Here is a 19747-nt window from a genome sequence, read left to right on the forward strand (position 1 = left end):
AGCCTGATTATAATTATTCTTCTACACTGTGCAAGATAGAAAAGGAGGTGAACTGCATGACAGTGCAGCACCATGAAGCATTATGCGAATTTATTATGAATGGGAGCTCTCGCATGGCTGCGGAAGAAGTATAATGTGTCTCTCCACCAGCTTAATACACCTATACTACGCTTTTGCCAATTCCAGTACCTGAGCTGGCTGCGTTAAAGCTAGCACTGAGCTGTTTAGACATACTCTAAAACACTCTAATCGATTCCAATCTCAATCCATATTCGCATCATATAACTATAATGGTTCAGAAAGAGCTATTAGGTGCATTAAGTTATTGTGAATTAAAATCAATACACAAAGCTTGGCTGCATCCTAATAGGCCATTGGCATGGATTGCTTTGAAAGAAACCTTAGTCTCATTGCAGGATGAGGGGAGATGCGTTTTCTTTGGTTTTACTCTGTTTGTTCTAGATAGCACCAGGCCAAACAGCCTAATAAATCCAGAAGCAACAGCTTGATCTTCTGTTCCTGGAAAAAATATTGTTTAAAGCACTGTTTGTTCACCTGTATAACTTTGAGCACAAGCATGTGTCCTATTGAAGTTGATAACAAAACTGTCATTAGAAACGAGAGACTAAGCACACGCGTAAAAACTGTAGCAAATAAGGGCCAATGTAAAATCCCCTTCCCTTCGTATTGTCTTCAGCTTCTAGGACATTGACTCTCTCGGTTGTAGGCAAGGGAATTTTTCTGTTAGTGCCACTGACTTTCTAATCACTCTCTTTGAAAAACAGGGAGTCCTACAACAGCGGCTTTGTATGCAAATATTTTTACCCAGCCCTCTGGCACAATGGGATATTGAATGCGTAGTATTTCAATTATCCAAGGTTTTTGTAGGTTTGAAGCCTATATCTTTGTTTTAGTATTGTTAACGGGTGGCGATTGCATTACATTTTGCAGCAATTTTTATAACCGTTGCTAGTGGGAGAATTACTGTAATGAGAAAGTTAAATGTTTCAATTTAATTTTGATCATTGATTCTAACATAAAGTAAGGTACATTGCTGTTCAATTGAAAATAACAAGCTGCTGCGCTGTTCCTAGCCAGATATAATCCTCAAAGCAGTGGTCAATAAAGCACTTGAGGAAATTAATTGTTTGGCGCTGGATATTTCACTGAAATCTTTGGGGGAAAGAAATTCAAAATGGCTAACATTTAAAAGCAGGAGCTTAATTTTTTTGCAAGTCAAGAAAACGATGATTTTGCCTAGCAACAAGACAGTAGCTTCGTGTGCTTGGAAATGTTTTGGTCGTGGTTTATGAGTCGTCTTAGTGCTTCTTGTCAGTTGTAATGGCTGTGCTTGGTCATCCAGCAGCCGTTGGAAGCCGAGGGAGAGATCCCATAACGAGAGCGAATTTCACATTTGGGAGCAGTTTCGTATTTGCAGGTGGATGGAAGTTTTAAAGTGTCACTGTGAATGTTTTCTTCGTGTGATTGCTGAGGCCCTGCTTGGGCTATGTGAATCATTTCGTGTGCCTGTGCCCTGTTTTTACAGCCGGTGCTGAGTACGGATTGACGGTCTCACCCACAAATGAGCTTCATTTCTTTTCTCAGTTTTTTCCTCTCTCTTTCCATCTCTGCTAGAGGAGAAAGGAAGATTTAGGTTCCTAAATAGAGTTGCTTCTAATGAACGCATGGAGTCAGTATTAAAATGTTATATCCTAGTGTGCTCGGAAAATTCTGACGAGTAGATGCAGAGGTCATTTTTATATGTTTTGTGAATTTTAATCACCCATTTAATTACCAAATTTCACAGCGCCCTTCCAAGCACAGAAGCAGCACATAAGGCCGTCCATCTGCAGTTTTAGAGTCAAGCCCCGATGCGTGTTGTAAATCCCAACAGAGATCAGTTTCTCTGATCTCAAAAGCCAGTAACTTTTTGTTCACTTATTAATTCCTGTATAGCAGCCTTGCTAGGAAGTTGTTTTCCCTTAGCTAAGGGGAGGAGGGGATTCAGCTAAGATGGAGAATAATCCCAAACATTTTATTTTGCTTTTGCTTTTCTGTTTAGAAAATATGTCACATTTGTGAAAGGTCCTGGCTTTTTTTAGACATCTTTTTCAGCAGAACAAGCCTAACAGACTCATAAATGAGTGTAACAGAGCAGTGTATCACGGCTCCGTGTAGTTTCTTTCCTGAAATAAGCCTCAGCTTAAAGTCACAGAATCCACCCTTGCTATTACAGAGCAAATCTGCCTTGTTCATTCAGATGATCCCTTGAAGATGTGGTGTGCAGCTCAAATTGTTAGCAGCTGGGCTGGGACCAGCAGGTCACTGTAAACAGGCCGCTGAATGCAGCCTTTCCTTCTTGGCACATGTTTAGCGAGATTGCCCTGTTGAAGATTTGAATGATGCTTTTCCTGTTCTTTCAGGAGAGTTTTCTGTAATTTATCCCCCCCCCCAAAAAAAAAAAAATCCAAAAATACCAGAACCTCCTAATCTTAATTTTCATAGAAAAGCTAAAAAGAAAAAAAGAAAAAAAAAAAAAAAACTCGATCAGAGAATGGACTCTAAAGTCACTATTCTTCTGGATACAAAAAATCATCCTGAATAGAGACTCTGGGTTTAGGAACATATTTTTCTCCCTCTGGTTAACTGGTCCCTGAACGTTTCCCAAGCAATCCTTCTCTCTCCCTCACTCCTTTAGGGACTGAATTTATCACTTGACTTTATCACCACTCTGAGTAGCACAGTCAGAAACCACTGTTTCTCTCAGATTGCCTAATTGTTAACATAATCAAGTTTAAGTCAGAGTCATTGTTCTTTTCTGATATTTAGCTTGAGTATTGTTCCTTCTGTTTCAAACCTAAAGGTCTTCTCTGCCCAAAAACTTGTCTACTTTTTTTTTAAATTTTATTAGTTGACCTTATAAATGATATAAAAGGATTGCTTCATATGATCAAACCTACAACAACACTCTATTTTTGTGGATTCTAGATTCTTGAAGCACTTAAAAACCTTGTATTACTTCCTTTTATTTATGGCAAAATGTTGGTCCTCTATAGGTGAAGGTGCTGGCTATTTATCTTGTTGGAAAAAGCAATAAAAAATAAAATGCAGCCTTTTATCCACCAATCTTAAATTTAGACTGCTCCAAGCTCTATATTATCATCACCTGATTTCCACTGGTATGTGTAAAAATAAGTAAATCCTCTACCCTTACTTCCTACTTGTACGGGTGAGTTTTGACTAACTCCAAGAATAGTGACAGTACAGCCTCTCGGAGAAGAATCTGCTTATAGGGTCTGAATTACCACTTGCTTCTGAGAGAAAGTGTATCAGGATTTTCTTCAATTTTTTCATAGTCTAGTGGAAGCTTCAGCAGCCAGGTGAAGTTTGTAACCTGCAGCCTCATTAGTCAGCTTGTGAGTTTTTGCCACCTATTCTGTACAGGCCTATTTTTCATTCTCAGTATTTTTCTGTTGAGCAGGTGAGAAGTGTATTGGCTGGTTTTGTTTTGTATATTTTCTTTTTAAAATCTTTGCTTTCTCAAGGATCAAGATAATGACTTTCCACATCAATATTGTAGGGATATGTATCTCTTTCCATTGGGAGCTCCCAAAACACCTTCACAGTATACATAAAGACAACTGCCATAGTTTCAGCCTGCAGCATTTGTGGGGGAAAAAATCAAGACAAATATTTTTGTCCTCTTTCAATGCCTTCTGAGAATTGTAAACAGTTGCAAGAAATGTAGGGATGGATTTTTTTTGCTTTATTTTGTTTGGAGTATGGTTAAATATTTTGCTGTTCCAGCATTCAGCAGAAATTGAGAAGTGTTAACTGCTTTGCATATATCTATTTGACCATTTCTGTTTTACTAGCCATATAGCACACTGGACATTGTTTTTTGGTAAATCTCTATACAGCAAAGCATATTACATAGCTTAGTAAAAGACTGAAATTAGCTGTGGAAAACTGCGTTTTAAATCAGTTCTGCAATTAGCAGTTGCTTTTTAACTAAATAAAAATGCAGATTCTGTGCAACTATTTTCTAATAACTCAGAAGTGATAAGAATAAATCCTTTCTAATATGAAAATTATCAGCCTCTGAAACACCCTTCGTACAAACAAGTCTTTGGAATTTTGTGCACAGTATGCTTAGATTGATAAATTACAAACTTTTTGTAGAAACATTTATTTATTCCAGTAATTTGAGTTTATATGTAGGGAATCTCTCATCCAGATGATCAGCAAATCTGAATTCACAAGGTGTTTTCATTTAGGAGACGTTTTCATTAACTAAGTCTCAACTTCTTCAATGTTCTTGGAAACCAGTCACTGGAAAATGACTTTAAAAGTTCATTGCTGTCCTCCATTTTATTCCTTTTGGCTGATATTGGATAATTTGGAAGAAAAAAACCTGTCTGACAACTGGGAAATAGTATCTAGATGGACAGTCAACCTGTCTGTTCTGTTTCTTTTGCTTGGTTGGTTTGGTTTGGTTTTGGGGGGGATTTTGGATTTTTTTTTTTCCTGAAGTCAGAAAAGAACATTTTGCCAGTAGAATCTGGTTACGTGCTTGTTTCTTTGACCTCAGTGTGTGACTATCCTCTGGAATCTTAACTTGAGCATTTAAAAATGAAGCTTTCATATTCTGAGTACCTTCCTCCTGTTTATATAGAACGGTATACTAAGAAAATAAAAATATGCTTGAATTTGTGAACAGTGCATTTGGCTTGAGAGTCATCGAAAGAACTGAGTAATAGAGTAATAGGAAATATTATTAAAACACTAGCTAAAATTACCTCTGGAGACATGATTACAGTTTGGGCCAGCAACTTTGTTTTCCTGTGTATGCTTGCAGATTATACAGACTGGGAGGAAGTGGTCAGGAAGTGGTTTCATGTCTCTGCAATAGCCGACAGAACTCACTTCTTGCATCTCTGAATAGCCTGTTCCAATAAACTCATAAATTACGGCACCATGCAAAGGATTTAAGGAAATAAATGCCTAATATTGCCAAAAAATATCTTAGTGTCACAAGGCCCTCAAGCTTTTCCTTGGGGATTTGATATTTTTGCTGCACTTAGGTAGATCAGATCAGACGAGGTTCTCAGAGTAAAAAAAAAGATCATAATTGAGCTCTTTGTATTGGCAATTATGTTTTTGTGCTCAGAAATATGATCTCATTTAGCTTGTTTTTAAAAAGTGTGAAGGAAAAATTTAGAAATTAAATACTCAACAGGAAGAAAGAGGGGGATAAAATAAATTAAAAATTAGTCAAAAAATCTTCTCTTTCTCAGAATGTTATTAGGTATATTAATATAAAATATAGAAAACACGGATCTTAGGAAAAGTAAAAGAAAAGCATATTGTCTGTGGAATCTTATGAACCAGTTCCAAATTCTGGTGTCTATTTGTATCCTTTATTATGTATATTGCATCCTCTTCAGCTTAATATTCACCAATCGTGTTCTTATAGATGAACTTCAGTCACATAATTGATTCTGCCTAACGAATCAAATGGATGCTCTTAAGACAAAATTAGTTAAAATGAAGTCAACCAGTTTATATTCATATTACAGCAGAAGGACAAGAGAAATGTCATTTTTTCAGGTACAGCTGGTTTAGCCATTTTTTTTGTTTCCTTAAAGCTTTAGTTAATTGTTGCATTTGTCAGATACAGTGGTTATGCAGTCAGTGGAAAATGGCAGCGCTGTAGAATCCTTCGTATTTATGGATAGTCATTATACAAGTGTGTCTGTCATGCTGAAAATAAGTGCAAAAGAAAGCATTACTGAAAAGCATTTAGTATTATAATATTACAATGGAAGATTTACTTCTGAAATATGTAGTAGGGAAGAAAATTTCTTATAAGAACTATGAGATAATTCTTTTGAAATAAATGCATAACAAAACTTGCAGCAAAATGCAAGAGACTGTGTTGTTGGAAAGTTTTGAACAAATCATATTTAAATAGCTCTTACTTTACTTTTGGAAAAAAAAATAGCACACATTTTGCTCAGTGTGATAAATAGTTGTGTTGCTAACACAGTTGCCTCCTTTCTTGTCTATTTAGGAAGAGCCATTTGTCATGGTGTCTGAAAATGTTCTGGGAAAACCGAAGAAATATCGGGGCTTCTCAATAGATGTGTTGGAAGCCTTGGCCAATTACCTTGGCTTTAAATACGAAATTTATGTTGCACCAGATCACAAGTATGGAAGTCCTCAGGATGATGGATCATGGAATGGACTGATAGGAGAACTAGTTTTTAAGGTAAGGTTATTAATAACTTAATAAATAAATCTATGTGATAAAGCTAAATAATATGTGCTACAACATATTTGCGTCACCTGATAACTTATTTAATGATTCATTGATAGCATTTTGTTCATTGCCTGTGCTGGCGGCATCTGATAGTGCACCCAGATGCATTGGGCTATAAAGAAAAAGCTGAAAATAGTGCCTTCGGGTAACTATTTAAGAAGTAGGGCTGTCTTTTTTTTTTTTCCAACCAAAGTTCAGCAGTATGAAATCTGAATATAGTCAAATAATGGGATGCTCATCATCCTAATTAATCTGGCAAGACCTGACACAAATGAGTCGAAGAGGCTGCTCTAAAGAGGAAAAATTGGTGTTGCAGTAATTAGTGATACATTACATAAATAATGTATAGCACTTAGAAAAATGTTGGTGTGATGAATACATGAAGTATATAATCAACAGAAAATGTTTTATTGATATACAATAACACGTATTATGTAGATGCATGAATCAAGAGTAGTATGTTCTCTATTCTGTAATTAATAAACCATTTTAGTCTACTTAATTTTACATTGAATGTTCAATATTGTATCATAAAGAAATTAGACCAAGTAAATGTGCCATATCTTTCTTTTCTTCCACTCCTCACATCTTATCATCTGCTCTCAGTTTCTCCCATTGACACTGAAAGAAAGGGCTGTGCAGATGGTACTCTGCTAGTCTCATTCATGCTGTGAACTTAGATATTTTATTTGCTCTTAGTTAACCTGTAGAGGCATCTTTTACTGCTCTAGGTGCTCTAGCTTTTACAGCTATAGAGCCCTACATTAGTTGTTTTTCCACAAATAACGGCAATAGATATTCATGTAAATAACTTGCTGGTTGTTTATGGAAGGTGAATTTAATTGACAATCACAGCAAAGAATAAGGAGCAATGCAGTCAGATATAGGATCTAATAATTAAATACTTGAGCTAAAAGGTGGCCAAGTACTGAATAGTAGATCTTTCAGTAAAGAAAAAATCTTAGAAAAAAAAAACACCCCAGAGAATATTTGCCAAATGCTAAACATAATGAGCAAGAAAGGGTACAGGAATTTAAGAGCCCTTAAAATTGAAAATTGATGTACCCAAGGTTACAGGTTATAAGCAAATGAAGCAATGTTTGACATGAAAAATAAAATTAGCAATAAGTTTAACCTATTTTGCATCCTTGAGCAGCACAAAATCTGCTGGAATGAAATACAACCACCCATGCTGTACACGCAGCATTGTTTGTATGTGTACACTGAAATAACAAGCTGCCTTTGCCACGTCCCTACACCCTTGTACAATTAGAAAGTGGAATGGATCATACAGGGTAAGCTGGAATCATTTAGAAAAGCAAATTTTCTTGCATTTTCTAAAATTTGACAACTAAAAATTCCTTGCCTCATTTTTAGGCTAACACCAAAACTGTCTGTTTGTATTTCAACCACTTTTATCCCCTACTCTCAACAAATCATTCAGGACACTGCGTAACGCAGGCTGGAAGGGTCCTAATTCTGGATGACTCTGGAGATGGGAGAGGGCCTGCAACATTTTTTGCTTACTTCAAGTGAATGATGCATAAGGCAGAAATACTAGGAAATCGGATGGTTTGCTGGAAAACATATATGTAATTCTTGTCTCCTTACTAGAAAGGGACTCGTGTAACTCTAGTAATACACTTAAGACAGTAACCACTGTATCTGAGTGGATGCAGTGAGTGGAACAGATCTATCAGTCTGCTACAATTTTGCTGTAAATGAATTTTGATGGATGTGAAAACTTTCTGTATAATTAGAAAGCACAAAGAGTTAACAAAACTGCATTTGGAATTTAAAAATTGTTTCCCTGATAATATGGCAGTGTATCATTTTTTAGGATGCTCCTTACCCCTTCTATAATTAACAGCAGAGGTTTATTGTATTCTTCTCTCCCTTTTTCTGTCTCTCTAAAGGCAAAAGAGAACCTCTGGGCAAGCAGCCAGTATGTATCTGCCCCTTACCAAGTGCAAGCTGTTCTTGAAAGGCTGCTTTCTTATTTACTGTGAACCGAGTTCTGCTCCCAGAGCTCAAATATCCATTTGCTTGGCAACTTCGTAAGGGGAAGCAAAGGAGCAGAGAATAGTTTTAGATTAAAGGTCTAACCTGTTTAAAACACAGTGTTTCCTTGTTTTCCCAGTCAAGGCTTACATGATAGTCTGGCCAACATGTGGAGGAAATTCAGAAACAGAGGGAGTGCTCTTTGCCTGTTAGCGTGTGAGCCAGGAAGGAGTTGGGAACAATGTATTTTTTACAAATAAGTCCTGCTCAAGTGTAATGGAAAATAGCTGCTTTCTGAGTGCATCTCATTGAGAAGGACGCCTGTGGCCACCACAGAAGATCCACCGTATGAAATGGCAGTTGCTGTAGCAAGCACATAATTTCTGTGTTAAAGCAAAGCCGTGTATTTTGAAGCCATCTCTCACTTCTTCTGAATCAGACAGGATTCCAGTATTCCCAGGAAAGTTTTAACTGTGCTCTTTCTTTGTCATGAGAGTTAACAGTAGCCCATATACTCTGTGATTTACACCACTTTTTAGACCATACGTTTCACAGGTGCCAACCCAGAAGGCTCCTATGTCATTGTAACAGAGCGTGGACCTGTCAGGTGCTGCATCTTCTGAGAAATACGAGCTCAAAAGGTGAAGAAGAATGAACTCAAAGAGCAATTTATGCTGTCTGCACTAACCAGATTCACCATGCTTTGGGATCTGACGCAGATCCTGGTGTCCCTGAGAGCAGTCCTGGACTGCTCTCGTTTGCAGCAGCCTTGCTCGTGTTGCCAGTGCAGCGTGCAAGCCCAGCAGTGCAAAGCACGTGCCCTAGGTCCACAGCTGGCTTTGCAGACTGAAGCTTATGTCAAGTTTGCAGTGTTCCTGCTTCGAAGACAAGGCATGCCTGTCCCTGTTGGTTGCTAAAATGGGAACTGGAATCAGCCTGCTGTGTTTCCAGAACCAAAACAGCTCGTCTTTAGTTAATTTTCCTTCCCTCCCCTTCTTTGACTGTCAAGAATTACGTTAGGTACACCCATGCTACCTACACCTTCTCCTTTTAAAGTAAACTGAACATACCTCGGCCAATGTCACTTCTGAGAGGGGAGGTGAGGCTTTCCAGCAAAGCTCAGGACTTTTGTGTGATCATCACTTTCTTCCTAAAACCAGCCGCATTTCCCACATTTCACTGTGCTGCCTCAGGTGGCATGATTTTTTCCAAATAAAAGCTACCAAGAAGCATGTTACTTAGAAACAACTGCCATATTCCACTTTGGTCAGTGAGAAAAGGAAAGCTAAATACACCTATAAGCATTTCTAAGAGAAATTGCAGACAAAGTAGAAGGCTCTTGAAAGGCTTTTGATGTATCTTCCTAAGGGGAGTAGCTTAGGAAAGAAGGAAGGAAGCATACAGGAAGGAAAAAGAAGAGAAAATAATAGCTGAGGAAAGGGAGAGTTATTTGGAGGCATGTGAGTTAACTTGAGCAAATGTGTCTCTGTGATTAGTTTTTGCATGTCTGTATTAATAACTGCATAGCATGTGGGACTGTGGTTTATTGCTTTCAGCATTTGGTGAAACTTGATTTAACAGTGAAAAAGGATAAAATGAAAGGTCTCTTAGGAGCAATTTATAGGAAAACAAATGAATCTACGATTCTTGGTCATGACCACAGGACTCATCATAAGATTGCTTTACGTCATGCGTACAAGATGTGCTTCCTTAATCAGTAGTATAAGAGCATTTTGGCATTTGGGGCATTTCTACATATTACTGCTTAGCTGATTCTGTGACATGGGTAACAATGCTATCGGACCCATGTGGACATTTATTTCATGTTTTCGGAGTCTGGTAACGTTGTTGTACAATGATCTTGGGAGACCTGCTGTTAGCTAATGCAACTTCATAAGCTGGTTATGTAGAGAAAAATAATGCCCTCTACTTTTTTTCATCTGATCAGTTCCAGGATTCACAGTTTCATTCATCAGAAATTTGTTAAACAAACATCTATGATGATGATAGCTGGTTGATTTTGGCAGTGTGAAAGCTTAGTAAGTGGAGAGTTTTACGTGTTTATAATTCAGATTGGCAGCTTTACATCTAAATATTGACATAACTGTATGCATTTGCCTCTCTGTCTCAGAAGCTCTAAGCGATCCTTGACTTCTTCAAACTGATGTCTTCTCTGATTCAGTTTGACATGTTAATGACAGGCATTTAATTTTTTCATCTTCCAATTTTGATACAAGTTGACAGACTCTGTACATAATTAAGAACACTCACCTTCCCTGGATCAACTATTAAGTTAAGCCTAGGCATGTGGCTCCAGTTCACAACTCCAACACTGCTCTGTCCACAACGCAGTCCATAAAATCTGTGCCACTAAAAGTTGAACTTTATCATTCCAGTTAATTGCTACTTGTTTGGCAAGAATGTAGAGACTTTACCGTATCCAGGAATGCCGACACCATCCTCTTAATTAAATTCTGGAGCCAACGAAGTCAATGCCAAAGCCTGAATTGACTTCAAATTTCAGTATTACGCATTTCATGAATGATATATTACTGAGTACATGTGACTTAAAAAAGAATCACTGATAGTTGTTCTTCCACTCACACAAAATATTTTTAATGATAAAAAATGACTGCAGCTAAAATTGAAGCAACTACAATGCAATGCTTTGGCAAATACTTGGGTGCCAACTGGTAGTACATTTCTCTACAGTATTAGTTTTGGCAGTATGATTTAAGGGCCCTAGTTTTGCATTAAACAGTTTTCTAGTAATCTGGCATGTGTGATTTGATTTAATAAGGTAAGAATATCCATAGTAATAGTGCAATGTATCCTTTATTTAAAAAAAGAAGCTGAACACAGAAGTACTGAGTAATCAGGACTTACCTCTCACCTTTCTGTTTTTGGCTTTAATACCACTGTCTTATCACAGGACACAATTATATCTCAATTGCTGCTGTAACGTGGCAAAGGAAGTGGAACGCTTCCATTAGGGCAACATTGCTCCTGTGTCCTAGCTGGCTGATAACCAGGGTGGAATCACACTGTGGAGAGACTCTTACCCAGGGGCATAAGATAGAAGCAATATTTCCATAACTACCACATACTGTGCTTTTTCATGCAATGCCCTTCAATGTATTTCTTGGAAAGATATGTTTCTCTTTAAAAAAATTGCTGATAATCAGTCTTGCAGTAATCTATTATTTGGTAAATATATCCTTACTACGTCATGTATATTGCTTTTCAGTGAAGAATCTTTAAACACCTTACCAATATAACTTGAATAGCACCTCACAATAAACTAAGTAAGGTAGGAAATACTTTATTAAGATCTGTTGGTAGTTAATAACTTAGTTAAAGTCAAACAGCAAGGGCCAAGTCTACAACCTAGCAGAGTGTGTGGTTCCATGTGTCCTCTTTTAACCCTGAGTTCCCGTTTCACTTTTAGGTATACACCAAATATACATTCAGAAAAATCCTGTGTTCATTAAATGTAACCTTATTTTCCTGTTTGATAGCTATTAGTATAGAGCATTGGACTTTTACGTTTGTAACTGAACATTTACTTTTGTAAATTATTAAAAAGATCAGTTTATACTCACAATTTGTGGAAAACATTTTGGATGATGACTCATTTGCAACCTGTTCACTGCATCTATGCCTTAACTGTTACAAGATATTGTGAGTCACTCAAGTCACTTGTTGACTAGAAGTTTTGTAATCAGAGAAAAGAGATTCAAATGGTTTTCCAAATGCTTCTGTGGACAATTCTGATGATGTTTTTACTTGGATGTTAGATTTCTGACTTTGTTGCTGCCCATGGACAAAGGACAGTTTAATCATCATCCACAAAAAATTAGAAAGGGACATGAAGTGAATTCATGAAGCCACACATTGAGCTCTGTACATCAACACGGCTTCTCTTAAGACACTATAGGATCTAACTCACAAATTAAAGCTAAAGCTCTAACTCGTGGCTTTTAAGCAAATCAATATTTTCAAGCACCTTTTTTTCCCAAATCATCAGGCCTCTGGCTGTCTTTGACCATTTTCTCAAGCCGGTGAACTTTTAATATAGATAAAGAAAGTTAAAGTAACATCATGTAAACCAAATTCTAAGTGCACTGTACCATGGGCTGTCGAGTATTTGACAGATAGTATTAAAAGAACACAGATGATCTGTAAATTTAGTTATAATCAGAGTTTCAGCTGCCATACCGCATTACATTTCTAAGGAGGTGGTAATCCCTTCCTTTGGACAAAAAGAAAGCAATTCAAGAGAGTTAACAAAATTGACACAGTACTGAGAGTTCAAGCATTTGTGCACTCTCTCTCCTCACCCCCTTCCAAAGGACCACATACAGCTCTAGTCAGAACAGAAGTGGGAATATATCGAACTAGTAGCAGCTGTAACTATTTTAAGTACTCTTTTTCATATTAAAGTATCTAGAATTTATAGTCTTTTTATTCAGGATATAGGCTTTTTATGTAAGGCGTGTTAATACATCTGCTTTAAATACCCTTTCTTGTTTTCACTGCAGTTCTAATTGTGTGTGTGAAAAGTAAAATAGCACCTGCTGTAGTTGCAACTGGTGTCTCTCAAGACCTAATACCCAGACGTGCTGTGAAATAGAATGATTAGATCGAGGAAAGTTATTCATCTCTTTCTCGTCTTAAATGGGTTCTTTAAATTACAAAAAAATGCAAAGGGAACAAAGCAAGTCCAAGATACTTGCAGGACAGGTTGTCATAGAAAATAATTGTTTAGCAGGAGAATATAGAGGAATCTAATAGTAACGGAACTGTACGGAAAATTTGCTATTCTGCACTTAATACTCTGCAGTCAGCGTTGACATTATTCAGAATTTCAAGCCTCCCAAACCCCTCAGGACCATTGAAATGCCCTTTGTCATGAAGTGGCCCTTTGTCAGGATCCTCATGTCATCAAAATGGTGGATGTCATGTGGCTCTGTCAGGAAACTAATTTCCTCTGAGTAGAAATGCTGTACACAAGGTCTGCTTTTTGCCACAATGACAATGATGGCTTCAATAAGCCAGGCCAAGAAAAATGACCGTAAGTAGATTTCCTCCAGCTATTATCTGTATTTGAAATAGTTTCCCCGTGATTTCTTGGAAAATAATAACTTGGAGAGCTAATGTCCCTGAGTCCAGCCAAGCCAGGTTTGGTCACAGAAACATAAGATACATGGTACAGCTATTCTGTTCCACCCTTGGTCATGTTTCCAAGTTCATGTCCATCACGCTTAAGAAACTGGCCTTGGCATCTCCTTCTCTGTGATAAGTTTAGTTGCTATAAATCAAAGTGGAGCAAAAAACTTTTGCGTAGCCCACGTTAATGTGCGTTGTTCGCTCTCTCTCTCTTTCCTCAGAGAGCCGACATAGGGATCTCTGCCTTAACCATCACCCCTGATCGGGAGAATGTGGTGGACTTCACAACTCGCTACATGGACTATTCGGTGGGCGTGCTGCTTCGGAAGGCGGAGAAGACAGTGGACATGTTTGCCTGCTTGGCGCCGTTCGACCTCTCCCTGTGGGCGTGCATAGCTGGCACGGTGCTGCTAGTTGGGCTCCTGGTCTACCTCTTGAACTGGCTGAACCCTCCGCGCCTTCAGATGGGATCCATGACCTCCACCACACTCTACAACTCCATGTGGTTCGTGTACGGATCCTTTGTGCAGCAAGGTAAGAAGCAAAGGGGGTCCCTGCTTCCTATACATCATCCCTGTTGCCACAGATACCTTCCTCTTCCCCACCGCCCTCCCGCAGCCTGCAGAGGACTCTGAGCGCAGTAAAGCCACATGTCATCTGGTTTCCAAGGCTCTAGCATGCAGTGGTCTGGTGTGGGCACCGCGAGAAGTTTGGGAGCACTGCGTGCTAGCCTGTTCTACTTTGTAATTGTTTAATTATAGAAAGATGATTTCTTGCACTGGAAAAGAGTATTTTTGATCATCTGCTGGGGAATTATTCATAGCTAATGTGAGTGCTACATTCAGAGTCAGACAGAAAATATTGCAATTTGTCTTTTGAGCTAAGTTTAGACCAGTCACCGGTGCCGTATGGTCTTACTGTTACTATGTCTGTCATTCTTTCTTCCCTCTCCTGGTTTATCTCAATTTTCCTATATAATTTTTAGACTCAGCCAACCTTCTCAGGTCTTCCTGTGTGCTTTCTCCATCCCCTCTAGCATCTGGTTTAACCGAGGCTATTCCCCAGTTCTGTTACATTCCCATGTTCTTCGCAGTCTGCCTCTTCTGGCAGGGGTTTAACCACGTATCCTAAAGGTGTCAAACTACTGACCTTGGCGTGGTATATATCTCTTAATATTCTGATGTACAAATTAGGATAATAATGCAAAATGGAATAAGAAAACACAATTTCATATGAGAATGAAGAAGATTTAGCTAATGACAACAAAATAAAACAAATACCTTCTGGCATTTATGCATGTAATCATTCAGCAGTCAATACTGGCACTGCAGAGATGCATGTTTGTAATTTAATGGAGCATTTGCTCTACAAAAAGCCATGGCCACTGCAGCCTGAAAAGTCCAACATAGTTTTTGGATCTTAACATGAGTTTGGATGAAATCCTGTAGATAAAAGTATTGTATTTATGTAGTACTAGGTTTCATAATTTAGAAACTACATTATTCCCTGTTGGAAATACCAAATGACATCCATAAAAACTAAAGGTACTCATGAAGATCAAGTGTAAAATTCCTAGAAGGGAACAAAACCTAAATTAGCACCACCACCCAAAAAAGAATAAAAACCTCAAGTGGATAAATTCTAGAAGAGGTGGGGTATGTTTTTAAACACATCAACCTAGAGACCATACTTTTGCAATTACCATTTTCACTGAGCAGGAATGGTCAGTTCAGGAAAGCTGAAAAGAGAGAAGTGTTTTTTGTTTTGTTTTAAGAATACAAAGACTTTAGAGCCAGCTGAGAGCTACAAGAGTTTTTTGAATGTATGTGAGTTTTAAAGTTTTCTTTCCGCCCAAAATATTCCCACTGTAACAGTTTAGGGAATCCAACTGTGCAAGAGCAGTTGGTCCATTACAGAGCTAGACTTGTTACATCTGTCTGCCTGTTAGATTAGAACTTGTGAATTAGTTTCTTTACTGCATGAATGAGAGGTGATTTTATGTAGGTTATTGCTTGGTATTAGCCTTATCATCCCTGCTGTATTCCCAACATCATTAGTCCCTAAAAACTTTTTAGGAGACTGCTTAGCAAAGGTTTAAAGGAGGCAAAGCTAGATTAATAAGTCACTTAAGTCTCATGAATTATCTGAGCTGTTAGCTTTGTGTCTCTCTAAATAAGAGAGACAGCCCAGCACCCTGACTTTTCCCAATTCCAGTATGATAGCCTGCAATGAAGACCTTCAGCTGATGCTCAGTTAGACTGCAAAGAAAAGGTTTTTCTGACCAATCGGTAAAAGAGAGTGCCCAAGTAAGGCTTAGGGGGGGGGAAGCCTTGAATAAAGCATGAAGACCAGAAATAAAGGAGATGAAAACACATGAGACTAGATGACAGAAAGGCAGAATATATTGGAAAAAGCAAAGAAAAGGAATTTGCTCAAGGAGATTGGCACCCGCTCCCTGTACTGATTGGAAGAGGGCCATGAGATGCAGCTCAGTATTAGTAAAGCCTGCTGGTGGGACGTGGCAGGCTGGGAGCACCAAAACTGTTATGGACCTGAGAAAAAGAAGTTCACAGACGTGGAAGGTGAGAGGTGTTTATTACAGAGAGAGAGCTTACCGCCCCACCAAGTGGATTTTCAGTGCAACTCCCTGGAATCCACCAGGATAATTTAAAATGTTCCCTTTGTTTCTGTTGAGAGGGGAAGCTATAGATATGTGTCTCCTTCAAATGACAAGCAGAAGGACAGTCCTTAATTTGCTAGAAGAAAAACATGACACACATTTAACAGGGTTGGTACCAAAAAATATGAAGCTTACAGACCAATTTAAACATAAAGACTCAGAACACCTCAGAAATCCAGTGCAAAAGTTAAGAGAATCATTTATTATGTCGTCCTATATTTCACATTCAATTTGAACGTACCAAAAACTGTATTAGCTGAAGCTTTATTGTTTACCAACCCTTGTGAATACAGACAAATGAAAGTAATTTCCTTTGACAGGCTAACTGGCTATTGTGGTAATTTTGCTTCTGTTTTCACTCATCAGCTCTTCATTCAGCAGAAAAATCTGCAGGTTTTATTTGTTTGGGAATAGCAAATTTGTTGCTATTAATTGTGATTGGCATATCTTAAGTGTGGCAGCATGGGACGTTTCAAAGATTGTCAGGTTCACTTAAGAAGTCTTTCAGCTGCTGATTTAAAACATGACAAGGTACTCATTTCTGTTATCAAAACATATAGCCAAAGATGCTTTTATATCCTGCACTGAGAGAAACAAAGCAGTGTGAACCTGCAATTGCTGGTGCTTTGATAGTTCTGGATGCTTTGTTTGGGGCCAGCGAATGCATTTTAGTATCATCTTTTCTTTCTTTAGGTAGACTAAAGATTCACAAGCGCAGAGGTTGGCTCCAGATCTGCCACAGGTCTGAAGAGAAAAGAGGCCTTTGGTGTAAAAATACAAATAATTCTTTAAGGATTTTGTTTGAAACAGAAAGGAGAACTTTTGCTTCTTCTGAAATAGCTAAAGAGTCTGCAGTTGACACAGATAGCTTTGGTCTGTTGTGTCAATTAGTATTTTCTGTCAACCTTGGCTCTCTGATGTTCTGATCAAATTCTATTAACAAATCTTAACCTTTGCAGTTTTTGAAACAAAGAAAAATACTGTGTCATTGTCTGTAGACTAGGGTCAGCACAAACCAGTCTGGAAGTTTCTAAGGCAGGTCTATGAATTCCTGGCATACTCAGTAACAAAATTTAGGTATTTTTAATTGTTTTCTCAAAGGTAGACTGTGAAACATGATGTAAAGATCTATTACCCTTTCATGTGTTACAGAATCTTAAATCTAGCCTGGAGAATATTTTTACTAAAGAAGATTCAGAAGATGACAGGATGAGCCCAGCTTGACTTGCTACTGGCTTGTGGCATGCCTACCTATTCCAGATCCCCAGAGATGAAATTTAAGCAGAGTATCTCTTCACCTGCTTGCTTGAATAATTTAATGTCACTGCTCCTTACATCATCTAAACTCATCTCTTGAACTTTGCTTTCAATTTCCTTTTTCCCCATGTTGGAGTGACCACACAGCCTAGGTACCGCCTTTGAGACCCCGTGAGGTGGAGATACATTTTTTTTCCTGGAACCACATTGCCCTTTTAATTTTATTTTCAGTCATTCCAGATATGTGTGTGCATGTAATGATACATTTTTTTAAAATCTATAAAATACATGTGTTTTTTAATTAGAAGAGACACTTCTGAGGACAGAGCTGAAATATAACTGGGGAGGCTCGGTTCCTGTAGAAGTGTATAGTCTCTCAAGTGTGTTTTGTTTATTCTGTACACAAACCCTTCACACATTATGCTTGTGAATAACTTGGCCGGTGCATTGGAATACTTTGTCTTACTGCTGAATATCGAAGCTCATTTCTGTAAAGCATGGGTCTACAATACTCTGTGACTGCTACAAAGGCAGGGACTTTTCAGTGGTCTTGGTCATGCAGTGCTATGGATTATATTAAAAACAAATACTTGTGACTCCATGCTACTCATCCAGGCATGAGAATTCGTAACACATGTCTTTTATCCTTGAGTTGTTTATTCATGTCTAAAGATGCAGCAAATTAATAGATTCAGACTGTGGAGGATTTCCGTTATGTTGGAATTTAGTCATGGCTTCTGAATTTGTCGTTTTCCACTTGCTCATCTGAGTGACAGAAGCTTTGTGTTTTGTTTTTTTCTGAATTAGCTTTTGCCAAACCCAGCTGGACAGAAAATGTTTTCAAGGCTTCCCCCTCAGTTCAGTGCCAACAGGAACTGTTTGGTGGCGTTGCTTTATTTTTTGTGGGTTCCCTCTCTCACTCTCCGTATTTTCCTTTGGCTTCCCACACTCCTCACTCCTCACAGGTTTTCCCCTCCCTGTCTCCCGGCCCTGCTGTGGCTCACTGTTCCAGCAGCCTTCCTCTCTGCTATCACTGATGGCTCTGCTGGCCCTGCTGCTCCTGCTCCTCCCCATTGCCATTGCTCCTCAACAGCCCATTATTAATATTATTATTATTATTTATTATTTGTTACTATTATTGCAGTTGGAGCTCTTTGTGTTTGCTTGATTTTTCTCCTGTTCTGCAACTTCATTTTTCCTTCTCTTCAGCCCTGGTATTGTTGCTCTTCCCTCAAATCTTGCCCTCATTAGAACATGCCAATACTGGAAACTTGCCATATGAGCGAGAACCAGAGAATTGGTCCCAGAGTGTAAATTGGGCCAGAAACGTAGCAGATTTAAACTGGAACGACTTGCTGCTGTAGTGCAATGCTCATTTATACTTGCTGAGGATCTGGTTTAATCTCCTGAAGGTTTTCTGTTAACTTCCTACTACTTTATGGGCTCTTTTTAGGAAATACTCTAGAGAGCACTCTGCTATCGCTCTTACTAGAGAAAATCAAAGATTTAAGAAACAGAAGTTCAGAATTTAGAGTTACTTCCAACCCTTTTTGTATAATAGATCTCTTTTTTCAAGAGAGGCGAAATGCTGCATATTTTATATTAAGAACTTATAGAGGAATGTTCCAGAGATTTGGTTTTTTTTGGTTTTTTTTTCCCTGACATGAGCCTAGATTTAGCTTCAGAATACAGTGATTGGCTTAGTTTAATGGCATTCAACTGAATGTAGACAAAATAATGAAACTATTTTGAAAATTGCAATTTTCTGTGTATAATATAAAACAGAAAGACTTTGCCTATCTCTTATCCCACACAATTCATCTGACTTTCTCTGAGTTTTTCTGTAAGATCTGAAGAGATGTTTCTGGACTTGGATGGCTCGGACTTTATATTACCTAGGGAAAGATGCAAGGCTCTGTTTCCCTTGGAAATGTCTGTAAGAATGAGAAGCAGGCAGATGATTTTTTTGCTGTAACAGGAAATGTCTTTATAATTGCAGTCTCATTCAGATTTAATCACTTCTCAGTGATTCCAACAATACAAGCTTCATTCATTGTTGTTTTATAAATAGGGTTTGACCACAGGATAACAAGTGATTAAGGTATTACCTGTAAAAGTATTTTTTTGTTCAGACACCTTAATACTCTTGCTTGTAGCAAGGTTATGAAATAAATGATGTGGAAGCATCACAGATTTTATCCCCTTAAGCTTTGATTAGATTAAAATGCCGGTCGCAAACAGAAGGGTTTGATTGGCTGTCGGTGGTGTCATTAATGGCCAGTTATGTTCATAATGCCCAGTAAATGAGCAAATCTTAC

At 38.2% G+C, this 19747-nt stretch overlaps 1 protein-coding gene across 1 annotated transcript in view; it reads left to right on the top strand.

The window, feature by feature from the left end:
• Positions 1–19747, top strand: part of GRID2 (glutamate ionotropic receptor delta type subunit 2) — a 712823-nt gene that overhangs the window by 567640 nt on the left and 125436 nt on the right. Inside the window, exons 11-12 of the mRNA XM_067297081.1 lie at positions 6074–6271; positions 13714–14026. Coding sequence (XP_067153182.1) covers positions 6074–6271; positions 13714–14026 — 511 coding nt within the window. The remainder of the gene's footprint in view (positions 1–6073; positions 6272–13713; positions 14027–19747) is intronic.

The sequence above is a fragment of the Apteryx mantelli genome, chromosome 5 (assembly GCF_036417845.1).
Source record: "Apteryx mantelli isolate bAptMan1 chromosome 5, bAptMan1.hap1, whole genome shotgun sequence".
Classification (NCBI taxonomy): Eukaryota; Metazoa; Chordata; class Aves; order Apterygiformes; family Apterygidae; genus Apteryx; species Apteryx mantelli.